General features: G+C 39.3%; 2 protein-coding genes across 2 annotated transcripts in view; one reads left to right on the forward strand and one right to left on the reverse strand.

Annotated features, from left to right (window-relative positions):
- The window catches only part of CCDC80 (coiled-coil domain containing 80), a 20969-nt gene extending 17401 nt beyond the window's left edge, over positions 1-3568 (forward strand). Inside the window, exon 8 of the mRNA XM_010174384.1 lies at positions 2560-3568. Within this exon, the coding sequence (XP_010172686.1) occupies positions 2560-2906 (347 nt within the window). The 3' untranslated portion in view covers positions 2907-3568. The remainder of the gene's footprint in view (positions 1-2559) is intronic.
- Positions 3569-8703: 5135 nt separating this feature from the next.
- Positions 8704-18100, reverse strand: SLC35A5 (solute carrier family 35 member A5). The gene is made up of 6 exons (XM_010174385.1): positions 17971-18100; positions 17102-17200; positions 15336-15469; positions 12127-12194; positions 9997-10792; positions 8704-8818 (listed from the first exon to the last, which is right to left on the reverse strand). Exons 1-6 carry the CDS (start codon positions 18098-18100, stop codon positions 8750-8752), a joined length of 1296 nt encoding a protein of 431 aa, XP_010172687.1. The 3' UTR covers positions 8704-8749.
- Between the last annotated feature and the right edge of the window lie 467 nt (positions 18101-18567).

An 18567-nucleotide genomic window follows, 5' to 3' on the forward strand; every position in this document is an offset into this window, starting at 1 on the left:
CAGGACAGAAAAGCCCAAATACCATCTGCAAGTTACCCTCACACCTGTATCTCCCACCTCAACATACAGTCCCAAGTACGCTCCTCTGCCTGCCCTGCGGTCAAAGACAAAGGGATGTCCGTGCCTTTTACGTACTCAAGCATTTGCAGGGCTAACAGAACACAGATCCAGCAGCTTCTCTCATATGGGTCCCTCATGCATCTCCATAGAATGGTTTGGGCTAGAAAGGAACTTTTAAAGATCACCCAGTCCAAACCCCCTGCCACGAGCAGGGACACCTTCCACTCGACCAGGTTGCTCAAAGCCTCATCCAACCTGACCCTGAACACTTCCAGTGACAGGGCATCCACATTTCTCTGGGCAACCTGTTCCAGTGTCTCACCACCCTCATCCTAAAAAAACTTCTTCCTTATATCCAGTTGAAATCCACCCTCTTCCAGTTTAAAAACATTACCCTTTGTCCTGTCTCTATGGGCTCTGGTAAAAAGTCTTTCTCCAAAGTTCTTGTAAGCCCCTTTTAAGTATTCGAATTGGAACCCAGCAGGCTACTTCAGATAGCTATTCATAGGAGATCTCACTTTCAGGATACATTTCAAATGCTATCAGGTTCCTCTACTACCTAATCCCAATGACTGCCTCCATCAGTGGAAGGACAAAGACAGGAAGGAGCTTATTTATCTCATTGCTGTTCCTACAGCCTGTACAAGAAAGCATCTTAGTCCTTCTACTACATACAGACCTAAGTCCATGCCTAAGGAAGAATATGAACAGACGAAGCAGATGTCATACTTCTTCCATCAACGCTCTTGAAGCCTCCACTTACTTTTCATCGAAGGACTCATGACCTTGGTTATAGTTCCTATTTGTTAAGATAACAGATCTCTTTCCAGTTTACTTGCCTCACTCTCCCTTTGAATTCATGTTAACTTCTAGCACGTGTCCTCCTGTGAGAACCTCTACAGATCTGCAATGTACCTTTTATTTGTCCTGAACATTGCCCTTACAGCTTTGTTTGATATTCCTTATCTCTTGAGTGGGGAAAAAAGGTAAACATTTAATCCCTATCCATCCCTGCAGTGACATTCATAATCCTGTAGACCTCCCCCAGCCTATTTATTTTACAGAATGCAATCTCTTACTTACTTGTCATTTCTCATACAGAGTTTTTCCCAAACCTATGATCAACCTTGTTCCCTTTCTGACTTTTTAAAAATAGTTCTACCATGGTTTTTTGAGCTGAGAGAACCAGAATTGCATGCAGTGTTCAAGATGCACACAAACAATAGATTTCCATAGGGGCATAATAATACTGGTTTGGTTTTCACTATTTTCCTCATGGTTTATAACATCTGTTTTGGCTTTTGACCACTACTGAGCACTGAACTAGCCTTTCATTAAACTCTCTTTTATAGCCCAAAGACCTCATTGCCAAGTGGTAATGGTTCACCATTTCTTATGTGGAGTTAGCAAAATTTTCACCATGTGCATCATTTTACTTCAATCTGAACAGAATTTCTTCCGTGATTTTATTAACCAGTCACACAGTCTTACAAGGGTCTTCTGCAATGCTTCACAATCATCCCCTGCCCTTCCTACTCCACGTATCTCCACACCTTCAGTACACTTCCTCACTTCTGTTCTCATACCTTAGGTGTATCAGTCTCAGCACAAACAACTGCTGAACTTCACTGGTGACCTCCCTCCACTCTAGGAACTGATAATTCATTCCCACCTTTTTTCTGCCCTTCCACCAAGCTACCCAAGCTCCTTTTGATGCCATCTGGCTACACAGCCTCTATCAGTCAGACCACCCTTAGCCACCTGCTTGTTGACCCCCTTTGGAGAATCTCAAGAAGACTGTAAGGCAGGATGCCACTTTAAAAGTCCTGTTGCCAAGCCAGCTCTGTGTGTGTACATATATACACATATGTGTGTGTGTGTATAGGTGTTTACTTATCCCAGTTGTCTTACACTTTCTACTCATTTACTCAGCACAGACTTCACATTTACAAGCCTGAAGTTCACCAGATTTGCACTAGAACACATATTTTAAAGTGGACATGATATCTACCACATCCCATATCTCACATATCATGACAGTTCAAGAGTGAGGCTCTACACTGCCATTAGTGACCCAGCAAATTCATCCTGCAATTCTTCACACTATCACACTTCAATTCCAGTGATTTCTGTCACTGTGACTGTTTTTCACATAGGCTTTCTGCATAATGTGAACCAGTGTCCCAACCTGCATAGAAGTCCAAGATGTGCATGAGTGTTGGGTGACAAAAAGGTGTGCCACACTCTAGTAGCTTCAGCCTAGAGAATAAAGAGAAGTTTGCTAAATCTAAGAAAACTGTTAAAAAATACATCTCTTTTTTTCCACAGTGGAGTAGTTTCATTTTGAAACCAGGAAATCCTAAAGTTGTAGATGACAAGAATCTTACATGGGCAACTAATGGGCTGTATCCTATGTCATGTTGCTAACTCGCTTACCTACAAACCATCACTGTCACCTAACCAAAATATCAATGCTGTTTTTATGTGATCACTTTCTAGGAAGCTCTACTGTAGACCGAGAAGATATCCCAGCTAATTTGGTGAAAGACATTCGAAATTATTTCCAAATTAGCCCAGAGTATTTCTCCATGCTTCTAGTTGGGAAAGATGGAAATGTCAAATCCTGGTATCCTTCTCCAATGTGGTCTATGGCGATTGTGTATGATCTCATTGATTCCATGCAGCTTCGGCGACAGGAAATGACAATTCAGCAATCGCTCGGCATGCAGTGCCCAGATGATGAGTATGGTGGGTATGGTTACCATAGCTATCACCAGGGATACCAGGAAGGCTACCAAGATGACTACCGTCACCACGGAAGTTACCACCATGGATATCCATACTGAAAAGAGCAACTTTGCCTCTCTGACTGCCCTGTGTCTGTCTCCTAATAGCTATCCAAAAAATGGGTGGCCAGTTGCAGAAGGTATTCCCAGGCCACCTAGATATCCATGCCTCCTTCTTCCACTGTTCAGTCAAGGGACTTTGGTCATTTGCCTTCTCAAAAACACAGAAGCCTTTACAGTGAAGCAATTCAAACCCATAGTACGGAAGCTTTAAACAATAAAGACTCCTTTATATTTTTAAACCTTCATAAACAAAGGGCCTCATCAGGTGCTGTTTGTATTAAAACCAAACAAAAAACCCCCCAGCTGCAGTCCATGGACACTACTGTAGGGCAGGACATGAACTGTCCAACAAATATTGCAATGCTCTTTTTAGTATTTTTTCCAAGGAGGAAAAAAAAAAAGTATATTTATTGGAAAGTGGGAATTTTGCATTGTGCTTATGAAGACACGTGAAGAATCACACTTCAGGACTTTCCCAGAAAAGGACAATTTAAGAAAGAAGCATGGGGCAGGCTTTTTAATAACAGCAATAATAATAAAATCCTTCTGAAGTACCTTGTTTAAAAAGACAGCATCCCTTCTACAGTGCATTAACATTGTAATTAGATAACTTCATCAACGAAAATAAGAATTTATGGCTGTGGCAGGATTTGTTCCAATACAATACAAGTAAAATTCTTAACTACAAAGCCTGATGCGTGGCCATCTATTCTACTAATTGGTGTCCCCATTCTTTTACATCCTGCTCACCTGACGGTTAAATCCAAGTTAATGAGAGCTAAGTGGAAACATCAACCATAGTTAGCATTGTCTGAAACACAGAAAACTGAGAAGTATTATTTTCATCAGAAAAAATAAGGAAAAAAATTCTCATTCACATATATTTTCAATGAGTTGTAACTGGCTCTCTATAATACTGTTTTTAATTAAACTATTGCTCTAAACTTTGAGTTGCCTTCTACCTTTTCTTCTCATACCCTCTCCCATGAAAAAAATCTAGACTAAATATTTATAAAATTATTTGGGAACAATTTGATCTGCTACTAAACCAGCTCCATATCTGCCATACTTTCTGAAATGGTTTTCTTCTTCCTTTTCATTAGTGTCTTTGGGCAATGGGTCTGTTGCACCACCCTGCTCCTACTGAAATTAGGGGCAGGAACTACACGCATAGCCATGCGTTCAACACCATTTGGATTTGATTTCTAAACATTAAAGACCCAGCAGAAAGATTCAGGAATATCCTGAAGTCAATGTATCATACAAACCTTCATAGTGGCACAGTGGTCAGTTCTAATGTTGAAGGCATCCCTGAACAGTCACATTTCTTATTATTACCTGTGATATGGGTACACATGCCATGTATAGATACTTGCAACAAGGCACTCCTACTAGGTTTTGCCATCGCAGCAGTAGCACAGGAACAGGGAGAAGCCACAGCTCTAAGCTGCCCAGAGCATGCCCCGCAGTTTGAGTTTCAGCATTTCCCTGATTTTTTTTTTTTTTTGGCCCAGACAAAAAAGAAATGGGTAAAGCAACCAGTTCACTCAAAACCAGATGCTTTCTTTAGAAACTTAGTCACAAGAGGTCAGACCTCGCCTGCTCTTCTGAATGTCAGAAAGCAGACAGATGTGGAGAGGTGACAGGGCCTGGCCAGTTCTTCCTTAGCTTTACAAACCTGGTCACTCTCTGGGGCAGGCCACCCTCTGTACCACAAGGTCTAGTCAGCACAGGGTACAGCTGCCAACTTACCTCTCTCAGGTGACTGGAGCTAAGTGGGGAAAGGTAGGCATTTGACAGAGACAGTCAACTTACAAAAGAGAGTGCAACATCTGATCCAAATTGCTGGGGTTTTTTCCCCCCTTTTCTCCCCCTCTCCAGAATTCAGTTATGTTATTTGAGTACCAAACCCAGCCTAGGCATTCAGTGGGAGTTGCATTAAAAAGATAATTCCAAACAAGTTGTCCACTTATAAGGGAGGTTGAGATGGGCTCTTAATCAAAACTACAAATTCAAATATTCATAGATTTTGAGGAAGACTCAGTATTACTGTACATTCTGGTGACAATTTCTGCCTTCTTACAAATTGGCTCAAAATTACCAGAAACTTTTAGCAATTATTTAAGATCCTGATTTTGCAACCTACCTCTTCCTAAGGAAAACTAACAGAAAAGTCTAAAGAAACAAAAGGCCAAAAATCCTTTCGACAACAACATATAGTTATCTTGAAGACTATAAGCATTTGGGAACTACAATACTCTAAACTAAGATTTCATTTTACAAAACACAAATCAAATCCAAAGCACAGTATCTGACTGTATCTGTCCCTGCAGCATCACTCTGAGGACAGACCTATCAAGATTAAAGTCCTATTTCTACAGCCCTTAGTGGGAAGATTCCACACGACAAAGAAAAACTTTTTTCTTTTACATTCTTTATGGGATTTGATTCAGCTCCAAGATGGCTGTTTCCCTCCACAGGTTGTCTTTCAAGCACCATGGCTTGGCTGCTACATTCACAAAGCAGCTGAAATTAACCAAAATAAATATTGCTTTAATTGCCTTCTTATAAACAAGAGAAACATGAACACATCCCTCTTCCTGAGAGGTTTTGTGAACTATTTCCTCAAACCTGGAGGGAGGAATATAACATCCTCAGCAATTAAGTTCAAATGTACGTGAATCTGGGCTCCAAATCACAGCTTAGAAAGAGCTCTCTGCCCGTTTTATTCATTAAAGACTATATGTCAAACTAATGCTGCTCTCCAAAAATCTCCACATAAATTTCCCTGTCGTCATTTGAAGAGAAAAATAGTAAGCTTTCCAACATGGAGCAGATCACAAGCACACAGTGGAAATACTTAATCAAGTGGGATTCATGGGATCTATTTGAAATGTGTAACTCCATAGAATAGCTCCTGCTTGCTAACCAGGGCTGGTGTCCAGCTGACAATCGTTTGCAGTCACTTCCTCTAGCAAGTCTCATGTACACACTAAATTTGACTATTGCCAGGGACAGTACAGCTGCACAGAATTGCATGGTTATGCTTTTGGGTTACTTTACACACACTTTTTATTGCTAAGTTGATGCAAATCCTTACCCAGGTTTAGATAGCAGTTAACATTCCTGTCGCTGCAAAGGGAGTATACAGTTCTCCTCCATTATTAAAAGAAACCTGCCTGGCCAATCCAACAGAACCTCTCTGAGACCTCCAACCTGAAGACAACAGAAAGATTTCTACATGTTAGACAGGACCAACTCTACAGCACAAGTAAATGCTTGGATCAACAGTTATATACCTGATACCTCTGTGCAAGCTAAGATTTTGGCAAGTAAGTCAAACATGATAGCATTGGTGAAATTTATAAAGGGAAAAACCATTAAGCAGGACAAGAGTTGAAAGCAAGAACTAAGTGCACTTTATAAAATCTGCTGATAAGTCATGTCCATATCTCATTTCTCTTAAGGCAGATATTTTAGGCAGGAAGACCAAACATGGTTTTTAAGACATTCACCTATGGTGTGATGCTGTGTCATTAGAGGTATAAGGGTGATTTCTATGCTCTGACTTAACGCAAGGCAAAACTCTCTGGAAAAGTTTATGTAAAAAGCTACTGTTCATGTAAATGCAAAGCAATTTAAAGCTGGCAGTACTTTCACTCTTCTTGGAAGTGCCTGCTGAAGTTGGTAGCTATGACTGAAAAAGACAATGAACACAGGCAGGTATGTACTGCAAAGCTGCATGTAATGGGAAAAAATGGAAATGTCATATCGCAATTAAGTCTTTAACAGTTTGAGTTGTTTGGGGTTTTTTTGTCATTGAAGTTTCATTTCCCAAAACAGGACATCATAAGCCAATGAAAAGCATGTTTCTGGAATTTACATTAAAATATGCTTTCTTATTAATTCTGTACAGATGCAAACAACTAGGATTCCTTTTTTTTTTGAACCAGCTTACTATAACAAGCAGAACGAGACTAGCTGTAAAAATTTTTTCAACTACAACAGTAATTTCACTTTGTACAATTACTCTTAACACATGCTAGAAAAATTCAGTACTCCCAGGAAAAAAGTAAGAAATTAGAATAATAATTTTAGATTCACAGTTTATAACTTGACCATCATTGGCCATATATAGAAACAGGCTATTGATGGATCTATGACAGAAGGTATGTTAATTAATATAGCAACGAGCCATCAATAGAGTATGCATAAGTAAGCTGTTACACACAGAGCCTGGAAACAGGATGGCAGAGGGGAACAAAGGCAGGACTGTCTTCAGTCTGCAGAGAAATGCATCACTAACTGATTACTATACACTGTGGTATGAGGCTTTGACACTGAACTCATTGCTTATCTTCTTAAGAATTCTTTTGACAGTATCTTTCAACTATGAAAGATGCATTTTTCAAGGGAGGAAATTATAAACCAACATCTTTTCCACTGTTCTGAGAAAAAAGGCTTTAGGAACATACCAAGAATCTCTTATCTGCATTCCTATTCCCTTCCCCCTTTTAAAATTCTCTGAATTATTTGGAACCTATTTTTCATCTCACTCAAAATACAATCTAGCAGATGCCTCAACAGTGATTCTGAGATCACTGTGCCTGGCACTCTGTAGAATGATTTCTCTCTGTACAAAATGAATGTAAGACCTTATCAGTCTGACAGGGTGGAGCAACACCAAAAGATACCACCACCTGCACCCTCTTGCTCAACGCTCCAGATGTTGAAGGGTATCACTGTAGCTGCATAATACTGTTTTCAGATAGTGGCCTCAGTGCAAACTAGCCTCTACACATTGTCTTTCTAAATGCAAAAAAGACCCTATGATGCACTCATACAGTATAACACACATCTGTTTTATTCAAGCTCTTTCAAAGTTAGGCCACATAAGTTGCACGTAAAATTCACTATCTGCTACAAAGGCATTCCAGATTTCCATTTCCCCGTACGCTTGGAGACAGGCACACAACAGTCTCACACTGAAAATGTGAGAACTCGTGGCTGAAGTCAGAGAAATCTATTCTGCTCTCAGTCACGCCAGAGAAAAACAGAAAGGACTCCACAGGAGTCAGTACAGAGTTACACTGATGTAAAAACAGAAATGAAGACAGAATTAAAACCATTTAAACTCAAATCACACTCTTGAGATCTGCCTGTTTGAAGGATCAACATATCCTTAACCCAAATTATTTGATTTATTATACATGCTCAAGTGAAAGTTTGATGAGGCTGGTTCAGAGGGACTCTTACTGAGCCAGGGATATGTCAATCTGAATGGTCAAAATACAATAAAACAGTCACTATGCCTCATTTTTTATGAGATTATTAGTAACACCTTAAGTTTGGACAAGAAAACTTACTGGAGCATTTATACATTGGAAGATGCAGCAAAAACCTTAATGCTCACATCACTTTTGCAAGGCAGAGAACAGTTTTATCTCTGCTTTGCTAACAAGGGAATTCATACAGAAAGCTGCAGTAACTCAGGACAGTCAACCAAAGCGGTGAAAGACATATGGTCAGAGTCCAGCACTGCCTTCCACAATGCACCACATGTCACCCCCCAGATCAGGGTCCAAGCCTCTTCTCGTTTGCATCAGTGACAAATTTTGCTTCTTTCAGCAGATTTTGAACTCTTGATTTACATGGATAGGAAGAGGGAATACAACTCTCCATATATATGGCTTGAATGTCTTCCTTATCCACCTTTGATATCCAGCCCCAAAATAGTCTAAATTTCTCTGCAAGTGGGGAAAAATGACCCTTCTCTATGTTAATAAAACACTAACATTCTCTCACTATGAGTAACAGCACTCCTCCAAATCAGCTTCATGCTAGAGGGAATCTTCATCTGTATCAATGTCACTGCTTGGTTTGTTCAGTCTCTCAAATTCTTCTCCATCCTACAGAACCAGAAGCAAAAATAGAACAATGTGAGCAAAAGTTATTTAACTATTAATAACAAAGGGAAAAAGAAAACAGAGTAAAGTTCATTTTGAAGGCATCACTTAAATAAAACCAAGATCCTATAATTCAAATCTCTTATAAGTGTGTTATAATCTTGCTCTAGGATATACATGCTCGTAAAAAACATCCCCTGTATCTTCAACATTTTTTAGGGACTCACTCCCTTAAACAACTTGTAGCTTATTCCTTCATCAGGAAGCCTGCTCACACAGTGCTATTTGTTTTCACCACAACTGCTCAACTGTAAGTGCTAAAATAGGTAATGCCTGGTATATCAAAAATATGACTTTGTGTTATTTACTGCTTGTTAAACAACAACCTAGAAAGGCACCATGTGGAAATCCTGGAAAACACCTCTCCCGAGTTTAATGTTTCTTAGAATTAAACGGAGGCAGTACTCTCTGCTGGTTGTCACGTGTATGACAGAACACATTTGTACCCTCAGGCTAAAAGTACACTGACATTAATTAACCCTTCCCGCCTAGACTGACTGTTCAGCTCAACTGAACGGCACATCTAAGAAGAAGCCGTCCCTGTCATGTTCTAGTTAACAAGATTACTCTTCAAATTAGGACAAAAAACACTAACGGGCCTGGAAGAAACATTTTGTAAGGAAAAAAAAAAGTGTCAAAACTCTGTATTTAAACATTACCTTTTTGTTTTCAGATCTTTGACTGTTAAGGTAGAAAGAATCTTAACATCAAATATATAAACTTGGTCATGATGCAGGCTCAGCTACACAGATTTATCAATTCTACTTAAGTACAGTTATTTCCTAGGCACCAATTCCAATGGCTGGATGCCAGGGCCAGTAAAATATTTTGGTTATAGAAGTTTCACGAGAGGATTTGTACCAAGCTGAAGCTGCTCACAGGACTGTCTATAGTCATAGCAGGAAAGCAATGCTTAGCTAAGTTTCATGAATTGAAAAAGCGGAATATGCAAAGCAATATCAAATCCACTTTAAAGATTTTAAGAAATACTGAGGAGTTTTGATGTTTGAGTTGAGTGATGAGTCCAGTCACATGCAAAATGAATCTTCCAAACATTCCATAGCATAAATGGAGGTGAAACAAAAGAGTAAGCAGAGGAGACAAGTACTGAAAAGCCTTACCCCACTTGACCTCTCCCATGCATCTCCTTTGCCAAGTTTGCCCCTTTCCCGCAGGGTGGCATATTCCAGGCCTCTTGGTTTACTGGCATTATAGATGAATATGGAGAGAAGCACTACAGGAGCTTCCAAAAAGAACTCCAGGGAAGGCCTGAAGTCAAAAATGATGAAAGACACGGCGGTGATGATGACAGTGGTGATCTGAGCAGTCATAACATGGAACATATTGTCTCTGAACTTCAAGATGAAGGCTACAGACAGCCCCAGGAAAGCTGTGACAAATATGAGAGCCACTGAGAAGATGTTGTGTCCATAGAAGAAGCCACAGTTCCCTATCTGCCTCCAGTCCTTAGCCCGCAGCCCCAGCATGAGCCCATTGAACAGCACCCCAAAGGCATAGAGTTTGCTGTTCTGTATGAAGATGCTTTCAGCAAGCTGCTCCCCATCTTTCAAGATTTTTTCATTGTAGATGTTAGCCAGGGCAGAAATGAAACACTGCACTAGAATAAGCAGATGGCCCAGGCTAAGGTGGAGAGGTTTCAATGCTCCTGCCATGGTACTGGTGACATTCCAGTAGAAGCTGGGAAGGAAACTTGGTGCTGCACAGTTGGCCTTTTCCAGGCATGCTTCCTCAGGTCCAGCAGAGAGAAGGCAGTGGTTAGATGGACTGAAAAACATATTGTGATGGAATCCGTGTGCAGCCAAGCTTTGCTGATGGTCTCCAGTTCCTAGAGTCAGGGCGACGATGGACAGGAATAAAATCACCAGAGAGGCCCATTGTACCCAAGAGAGTTTTCGCCTAGGAGCAGACAAAAAAGCCACCAATTTTAGAAACACAGTGGCACAACTGACAGGAGAACAAGCTCTATAAAACGCAGAAAAGAGATTATGCCACAGATAAAGAGACAGAGACAAGTGCAAAGAAAAATCTTGGCTGTTCAGAATTTACAGTAAGAGGCCAAAATGCAGCATGATTTTCTGTAGCAAGGGAGGCCCAGTCTGGTGATCACAGAAATATAAAATGAAGTATTCTCTAGAGGTAATTTAAGGGAAGTCTTTCAAGACCATGTTAGTTCTAGATATTGACTGCCTGACAACTTAAAAGCAACTGTTATCTTCACAGGAACACAGGTCTGATGAACAAAAAGAAATCACAGACATTTAAATAGTTACCCTCTTTCTTTGGGACACTTTCACTACATTTCACTTTTTCCCCATCATTTTGTGCCCTTTTCTAGTATTATATGACAGTAAATCATACAAATCTATGAACATAAGTATAAATAGTTCTAATGGTCTTTTAAATACTTTTTTCACTCAAGCGAAGTCTGTTTATCTTGGGGAAAATCAGAAATTTGGAAGGTTAAACTGGGACATCACAAGAGACATAAAACGAAACAACTGAGAAAAAGCATTTTAAGTCAGGCTGTCAGACACTCTTCTGGTTTATTAACACCTGTAGAAAAGGCATCTTTGCTCCATGTTCAACACAAGTGACTTTGAGTAGAGCACCAACTTAACACCCATTTTCCCATTAGTCTTTTCTCAGTCTAAATCACAACATAAAGAGCACAAATCAGGTGAAGTGGAACACACAGGACAGATAGTTTGGCTTTTGTCACATGAATAATGAAGAAGGGACATATAATTACTTTTTAAAACATACATGCAGTTGATCAGAAAAACATCAGGGCTGGCACAATATTCCCAAAGGTATCTCTCTCTTTCACTCTAACATATCTCATCCCCTCTTTTTAGATTACATTTACATTCAATTAAGAATTACAACAGACTGGAAAGAAATACTGCTAATCATGAAATATGAGATTTAATGTACAAATGAAAGTACCCAAACCTTAATTCTGACTATCCAACAACTACATAATCATAGTTTCAGTTTTTTTCTATTACAGTTGACCAAATGTGTAGAGATAGGTTGGGACTCCCAATAAGCTATTATTTCCTACCTTCCTACACCTTCATATGTAGGAAACAGTCATGTCTCCAACTTGGTATAGCCACAAGAAAACAGAATTATTGTTCCCATCAGATAAAAAGAAAGAACGTAGCTTAATTTCTTCAGCAAGGCTAGGAAGATATAAAATTTCATTTATTTCAGTAAATACTACTTACTTCAGCACTATTCTGAAGAGAAGAGCTGTTGTTATAATGACAAAATTTGAGAAGAGTACAGCCATTGCCTAGAAAGAAAAGAAGAGGAACAAAGTTGTACTCCAGACAGAGTGTGGACATCACAAGCCCACCAACTTCAGGTGTTCACCTTTCTGCAAGGTGACAGAGTGAAAAGCATCATGCTGGTACTGAACTTTCTTCTTACCCAAATGGTAGAGTAACACACCCCTCAAATAACATTCAAGTCTCATTTCAAAACCTCAAGCAAACCACAGAGCTTAAGTTACACTGTAGTGTGGAAAGCTGTAACTGAAACAAAGATGTGAGGAAACCAATCCAGCAGAAAACTTAATTAACAAAAAAGAAAACAGTTCAGTTTTCTGCCAGACCAGTACCCCAGCCAGGCTGACCAGTCAGCTGCAAAAACAGATGTGTCAGCACAAAGGAGGAAGCTGCACCAAAAAGAAAACAAGAAAAGACTAAGGGAAGGTGAGGCTGCTTCTGGCTGCAGTGCCAGCTTGCAGCACTCGTGACATCCCAGACCTGGACAAGGTACTTGCAAAAAAATGAACTTCTTGCACATCAAGTGCATCCGCTGTATCATTTATCAAAGGTAAGAAGGTGCTTGGCTTGAATTTTCAAGATTGCAACTGTACTAAAGAATTCACCTGTTTCAAAGTACCACTGAAGAGAGCTCCAAAGCTCCTGTCTAATGACAGTGCCTGAATCCACAGCCGTGATCCCAAGCTGCAAACTCCTTGTGGCAAGGGTTGTCTTTTTGGTCTCTGTATTCAACACTCTGTGCTGGGACACTGGACCAAGAGGCTCTTTTAGGCACCGCAGTTACCATTAAAAATCAGAATTTACCAGCACCACTGGGGAAAAAAGGTTCTTTTTGTGGGGTGGGGGTGTGTTTTATTCAGGACTGCCCTGTGTAGTCAGTAAATGTACAAAAATTTAGGCATCTGAACTCTTTCCTCCAATTCAGCCTTTAAGCGAGATCACTTTTTTAGACAATTCTACACAAAAACATATATGGATTCAGAAGCACAAAACACCAGACTATCTTGAACTTTCTCATCTGCATTTCCACATTCCTAATTCTGCAACAGCAGAGCTTTTTTCATTTACCAGAGGAAAAGCACAGGCCCTTTTCCCATTCCACTTAGTTCCACTCTATTCCAACATACTATCTGCAGAATAAATGTCATGAAACAGCATGACACAGGGTATCATTTAGGCTGAAGATTGACACGTAAGACATCTGTCTAAGAAAACACAGCTTTGGTTTGCAAGGTTACAACTTAAAAAATATTAATGTTAGGTGAACAGTGAAGGAGAAAAATACTGAACAAACAAGTGAATCTGGAACTAGCAGAAACCGCTCCAGAAAAAAAGAGGCCGGATGCAAAATGTACAAGTGTTCCATGTATACTCTGGTTTTACTTCACAGCCAAAGCCCCCCACCCAGCATCTCTGGTAACATAGTATGATCAAAATCTATGGCAGGATAGTCACAAGGAATTAATTTTGAGTTGCTTTGTTCTCTGAGGCCTCAAGGGACCTCTGTCCTAGATGAGAAGGAATAAGAAAAAAATTTACCAAAGACCACCATGCCACTAACTTACACGTCACAAACAAAGCCTCTGAAAAGTAAGTCTTACCACTAGGAAATGTTAGCCACTAAAAATTATCCATAGTTACAGCTGAAGCTTCAAGGAAAAAATCGCACCAAAGCAACTCTATACTTCAAGCAACTGCTCACCCAGGTACTACTTAGTCCCAAACCTACTTAGTTTTTAAAGTCACATGAAACCAAGTTCAGCCAGGTATGACCACCTTCCTTCAAGCATCTTGCCTCCACCTTTTCACTTTCATGGTCTGTGCACTGTCAAGATGTTCCATCTTACGGTTATTCAGTTATCTCTTTTAATACTTGTTTACCATGATAATGTTACAATTTCAGCTAATCCTCATAAAAGATACCGAGTTAAAAGGTATAAGATGCTAAGAGTTCTGAAAAAGAGGAATCTTAGAGCACATGTTCTGAGGGGAATAAGACAAGGGGTGTGTGGGTAAAATAGTAAAGCTGTGCATTTTACAAAAGATGACCTTAACTGAGCCAAATCAAATTGCTTAAGAAAGCAACAGTGTTTACGTAACCTTCTAAACAACAGGCTTTTGCAAACATTATAGCTGAATTTCCTTCCTTAAGTAAAAAACAAACAAAAAAAACCAAACACCAAAAAAAACCCCACACAGCAAACCACAGAACCAAGCACCTGTGCATGCTATTTTAAGATATCTGACTGCTGATTTTAAGATATGTGACTGCTGATTTTAATTAGATTTTTCCAGCCAGGTCCTATTTCCTATTCTAGGCTCAGGTCTGTATCTGACAGAAATGTACACCTAAAAGGACAATATTTTAAAGAGAAATTCAGAAAAAGAACAAACATTTATACTTATTTTTAACGTCAAACAGAGGCAGCCACAGTATTTTGTAGCGAGCACTAACCATCTGTTTCCATCTAACTTCAAACCACAGATTCTGAACCAAAAAGTATTCAAGCATGGAAGTAAAGGCACAAAAACTGTACTATTTCCTGAGCATAAGTAGATTCATCCAAAAGGCTGAATGTAGGTAGAATAAAGCACCAGTTAAATTTTCTGCTTAAACATAACTAATAAACAAATGCAAAAATTAAGAGTCAAAGAGTTTTCTTCCTTCCCTCCTCAGTTCCTATTACAATTACTCCTTTTGTGGGATTACATTTACTTACTTTTCTTTGGAGTCAGTGAGGAAAGAAAACAAGTCATCATGTGAAGTCACATAAATAAAGTGGTAGAAGTCACACAGAAAAGTGCCGCTCAAATACCAGCAAGATAAGCAAATACATTGAAAGAGAAATACAGAGCTGGAGAAACCAAAGGAGGGAAAGCACCAAAAACCTGCCTAGTACTTAAGCAATTCAGTCTATTTCTAAATCACTTTGGAAGGAGAAAATACAGAGAGGCTTCTCTCTACCGAGAGCTGAACAACGCTGAGCAGTGGGCAAGGGAAGGGGAAGTTCTGGCTGGTCAGGAAACAGATCATTCTTTTCCCTGCAAATCTTGCCCTGCCAGTGTTACAACTGTAGATAATCTAAAGGCAACGTTACCTCCCACTAAGACATTGGAAGATACTTTATTCAGTGTATGTAACTTACTGGTTGGAGGTAGGACAATACGTAGAAGACAATCAAGTTATCCAAAAAGTAAAGAAAGGCAGGAATTGACCATTTCATGGAATTACAAAAATTCTTCCAGGAAAGACATTCAAAGGGATGATCCAAACAACCCTCTGAAAGAAAAAGAAATCAGTAAGAAATATACCTTTCTTATATCAAAAGCCCATTCCCTTACAACAGAATAGGTACCACTGTTCTGCTTTCAGGAACACCATTAGACTGAAAAAACTAAGGTACCAGAGCCCTCTGGCAACACAGGGGACAGATCCAGAGCAGAAGACACAGTTAAGAGCAGTAATCCTATGTCTACAGGTATTCACCTCCTTGCTTCAGCAGAGAAAACATCAAGGAACCCTTTATCCCAATCAGAATACACATCTACTGGGAGCAAAAATTAAATTATCAACCATTCTTTGAAGGCCAAAAAGCATCCCCACACAATAGTGACATCATGACTGGGTATGATTTTCTGATGATTATCAATCAATCTAGAACTGAAACAATGACACAGACAGTGGATCTGTTCATCTAGGACCCCAAGGGCAGTCAGTAATGGCAGAAATACAAAATAAACCAAAACTCAGTATTTGTAGTACACAGCATGCGGTCTGGGTAAAAAGAGAACATACAGAAAGAAGGAAGAAATAAAGGACAAAGTACAAAGACTGACATTAACTTAGGTATTCTAGACTAGAACTAGTTTCAGAAGCACTTTGTTAGCACAGGTTTAAGACTACACAATGTTATCTAATCCTCTTCTGAATCACTGACACGTTTTTTCAGCAAAATTCATACACCTGGAGTAAAAAAAGAAAGAAAACCAGAAAACATGTAGTCGGCAGTAGCCAACGATGGCATACACTGACTGAATATGTTTACAATCTTAAGTATATCTGTACTAAATGGTGGAGGTAAAAATTTCATCAGCTTGCAGGAGCCATGACTGCTACGTGGAAAAGTGGACGAAACTAGCACTTCAATTTACCATGAGCGTCCAGTGCCTTCCCAATTTAAATGTCTGTTCTCTACCATTTTGAAATGCTATGAAGTTAACCTCTCATCCTTTTTAAATCCAGATAGAAAAGCCAAGAAAGAAAAAAGAAAACCAGCCTGCAATACAAAAGCAGTAGCTAGTGAAGCCCGGCACTGCTCTTCCTGAACTGTAGCCCCAAGACTTGTCTTCACAACAAAACTATCTTGAATTATAACACTGATATTTTGCTTCTGACTCAAATACCACTACATACACACAAAGCTGGTGGTGTTTTTAAGTAAAAGTGGTCACAACACCAGAACATAAAGGCCAGTCCTGGAGTTGGTGCAATTTATAAGCTTCTGTTCAGTCATGACTTCACAGTGAGGTGGCTCTTATTCTCTTAACATGATACTGTCTTAAAATCCTGGAAATGTTTGACTGTGTCTTCATTACACTTCCTATTTCAACTTACCTGTCCCCATTTCAGCCACCATACACACAACTCAAGAACACCTGAATTTACAGCACAAAGTAGAGTTATAAAATTAAAGTTTAGTTATAATTCTGCAGGGAAGACACAACTCCAGTGAATCTTACTAGAAGGATCTCCTCCACACTACTACATGTGAATCTAACTTTTTTTTTTTTAAACAAATAACTACTTCAGCCATAAAAATATATTCTACATTTTTTTTTTTAAAAAGGCTTTGAAATACAACATATCTTAGAAAGCCAACACATTGTAGTTATTTTAAACGTAGGTACTTACCTTTTTTCTTAACCCATAGCGCCAATATCACACACAGGACCAGTTTTACTACTTCAGAACATATGTTCACTGTCGTAGGAAGGTAATCATATTTGTTCTCTGTGGGATTTAGAAAATCAGCAAGAATACACAATCAGATTCTGTCTCCTGTGTCCATAATTAGAGCAATAAACTATTTTAACCCTTACAGTCAGAATTTTAGCCACTTTCCATAAATGCAAAAGGCTATGTCAACACTTCCATTATAAATATTCAAATTTTTATGATATAAAACTTCCTGAAGAGTCTCCTTTTTGGGTTGAAAACTTTCCTCATTTGGTCGCAGTTTATAGCAGAACTTTTTTTTTAAGAACTCAAGAACATAATTGTTTTAAAAAAAATGTAAAAATGGGCATGTTTGGGGAAAACAGCAATATGCTATTTTTTCTCCTCAGAAACCAGCTTGAAGGATGACACAATGTTCCTCTAGGACTGTATCTTTCCACTGTTAGCATTTTTTGCTAATACTTGGTGAAAGGAGAAACAGTAATACTAGCCAGCTATAGCACACCCACTACAATATCACTTTTCTCCTAAGCCTGTTGTGAGACAAATATTTCAGTCAAGACATGTACCACTGACAGCTATAAAATAATTCACTGCCTTATCTTTTAAGGGTGAACCTCCACGTAGAACCTCCACCTTGCAACTGAAGTTATCACTTTATGTTAGACTAGTGACGATACAGAAGTACAGAAATACATGTTACTATTTATATAATAGAATATTTATGCCCAGAACTCTGCAGGTGGAGACCTACGCTTTTGGGTATCCATTTTACTGCAAACAATTCTTATTTGAGGTACATTATGTTTATTGCCCAACAGCACCTTCATTGGCAGAATACTTCATCAGGAGGATTCGACTTGAGCCCAATACAATAAAGACTCCTCCAAGCAGAAAGGTATAGGTGGTTGTCTTGGAGCAAAACACAGGTCGACCACAGCACTTGGTCTTCATGGTGCTGTCTTGCTGTCAGTGCCCTTTGGATGATAAGATAACAATACACTATAAATAGTACTTCCAGAAACTGGTTAAACAAGATGAAATGTGTGTATTCTCCTGCTTTGTGTTATCTTATACAAAGATGCTTACATCACAAGCCATGATCTCATTCTGCAGTTGTATTTTTCTTTGCGTAAAGCCGCCACAACGGCTTTAAAAAAAAAGAGAGAGAGAGAGAAGGATTTGGTATGAGAACCAGCAAAGAGCCAGCATTGTATAAACAATGTATACACAGTGACTCAGAAGGTGGCAAGATGAAGCCAGTTTGTCAGAAAAGTTCATCTGTGGAATATTAACCAAAAGAATTAAATAAACACGCTTATTGTTTGTTAGTATTTTTTAAAGTGTGCTTTGTTCCCAAGTACAGCAGGGACAAGTTTCACAGCTGTGCAGCGGCAGAACACTGCAGAGAGAACCGAGGG

This window comes from Antrostomus carolinensis, unplaced genomic scaffold (assembly GCF_000700745.2).
Source record: "Antrostomus carolinensis isolate BGI_N321 unplaced genomic scaffold, ASM70074v2 scaffold10758, whole genome shotgun sequence".
Taxonomy (NCBI): domain Eukaryota; kingdom Metazoa; phylum Chordata; class Aves; order Caprimulgiformes; family Caprimulgidae; genus Antrostomus; species Antrostomus carolinensis.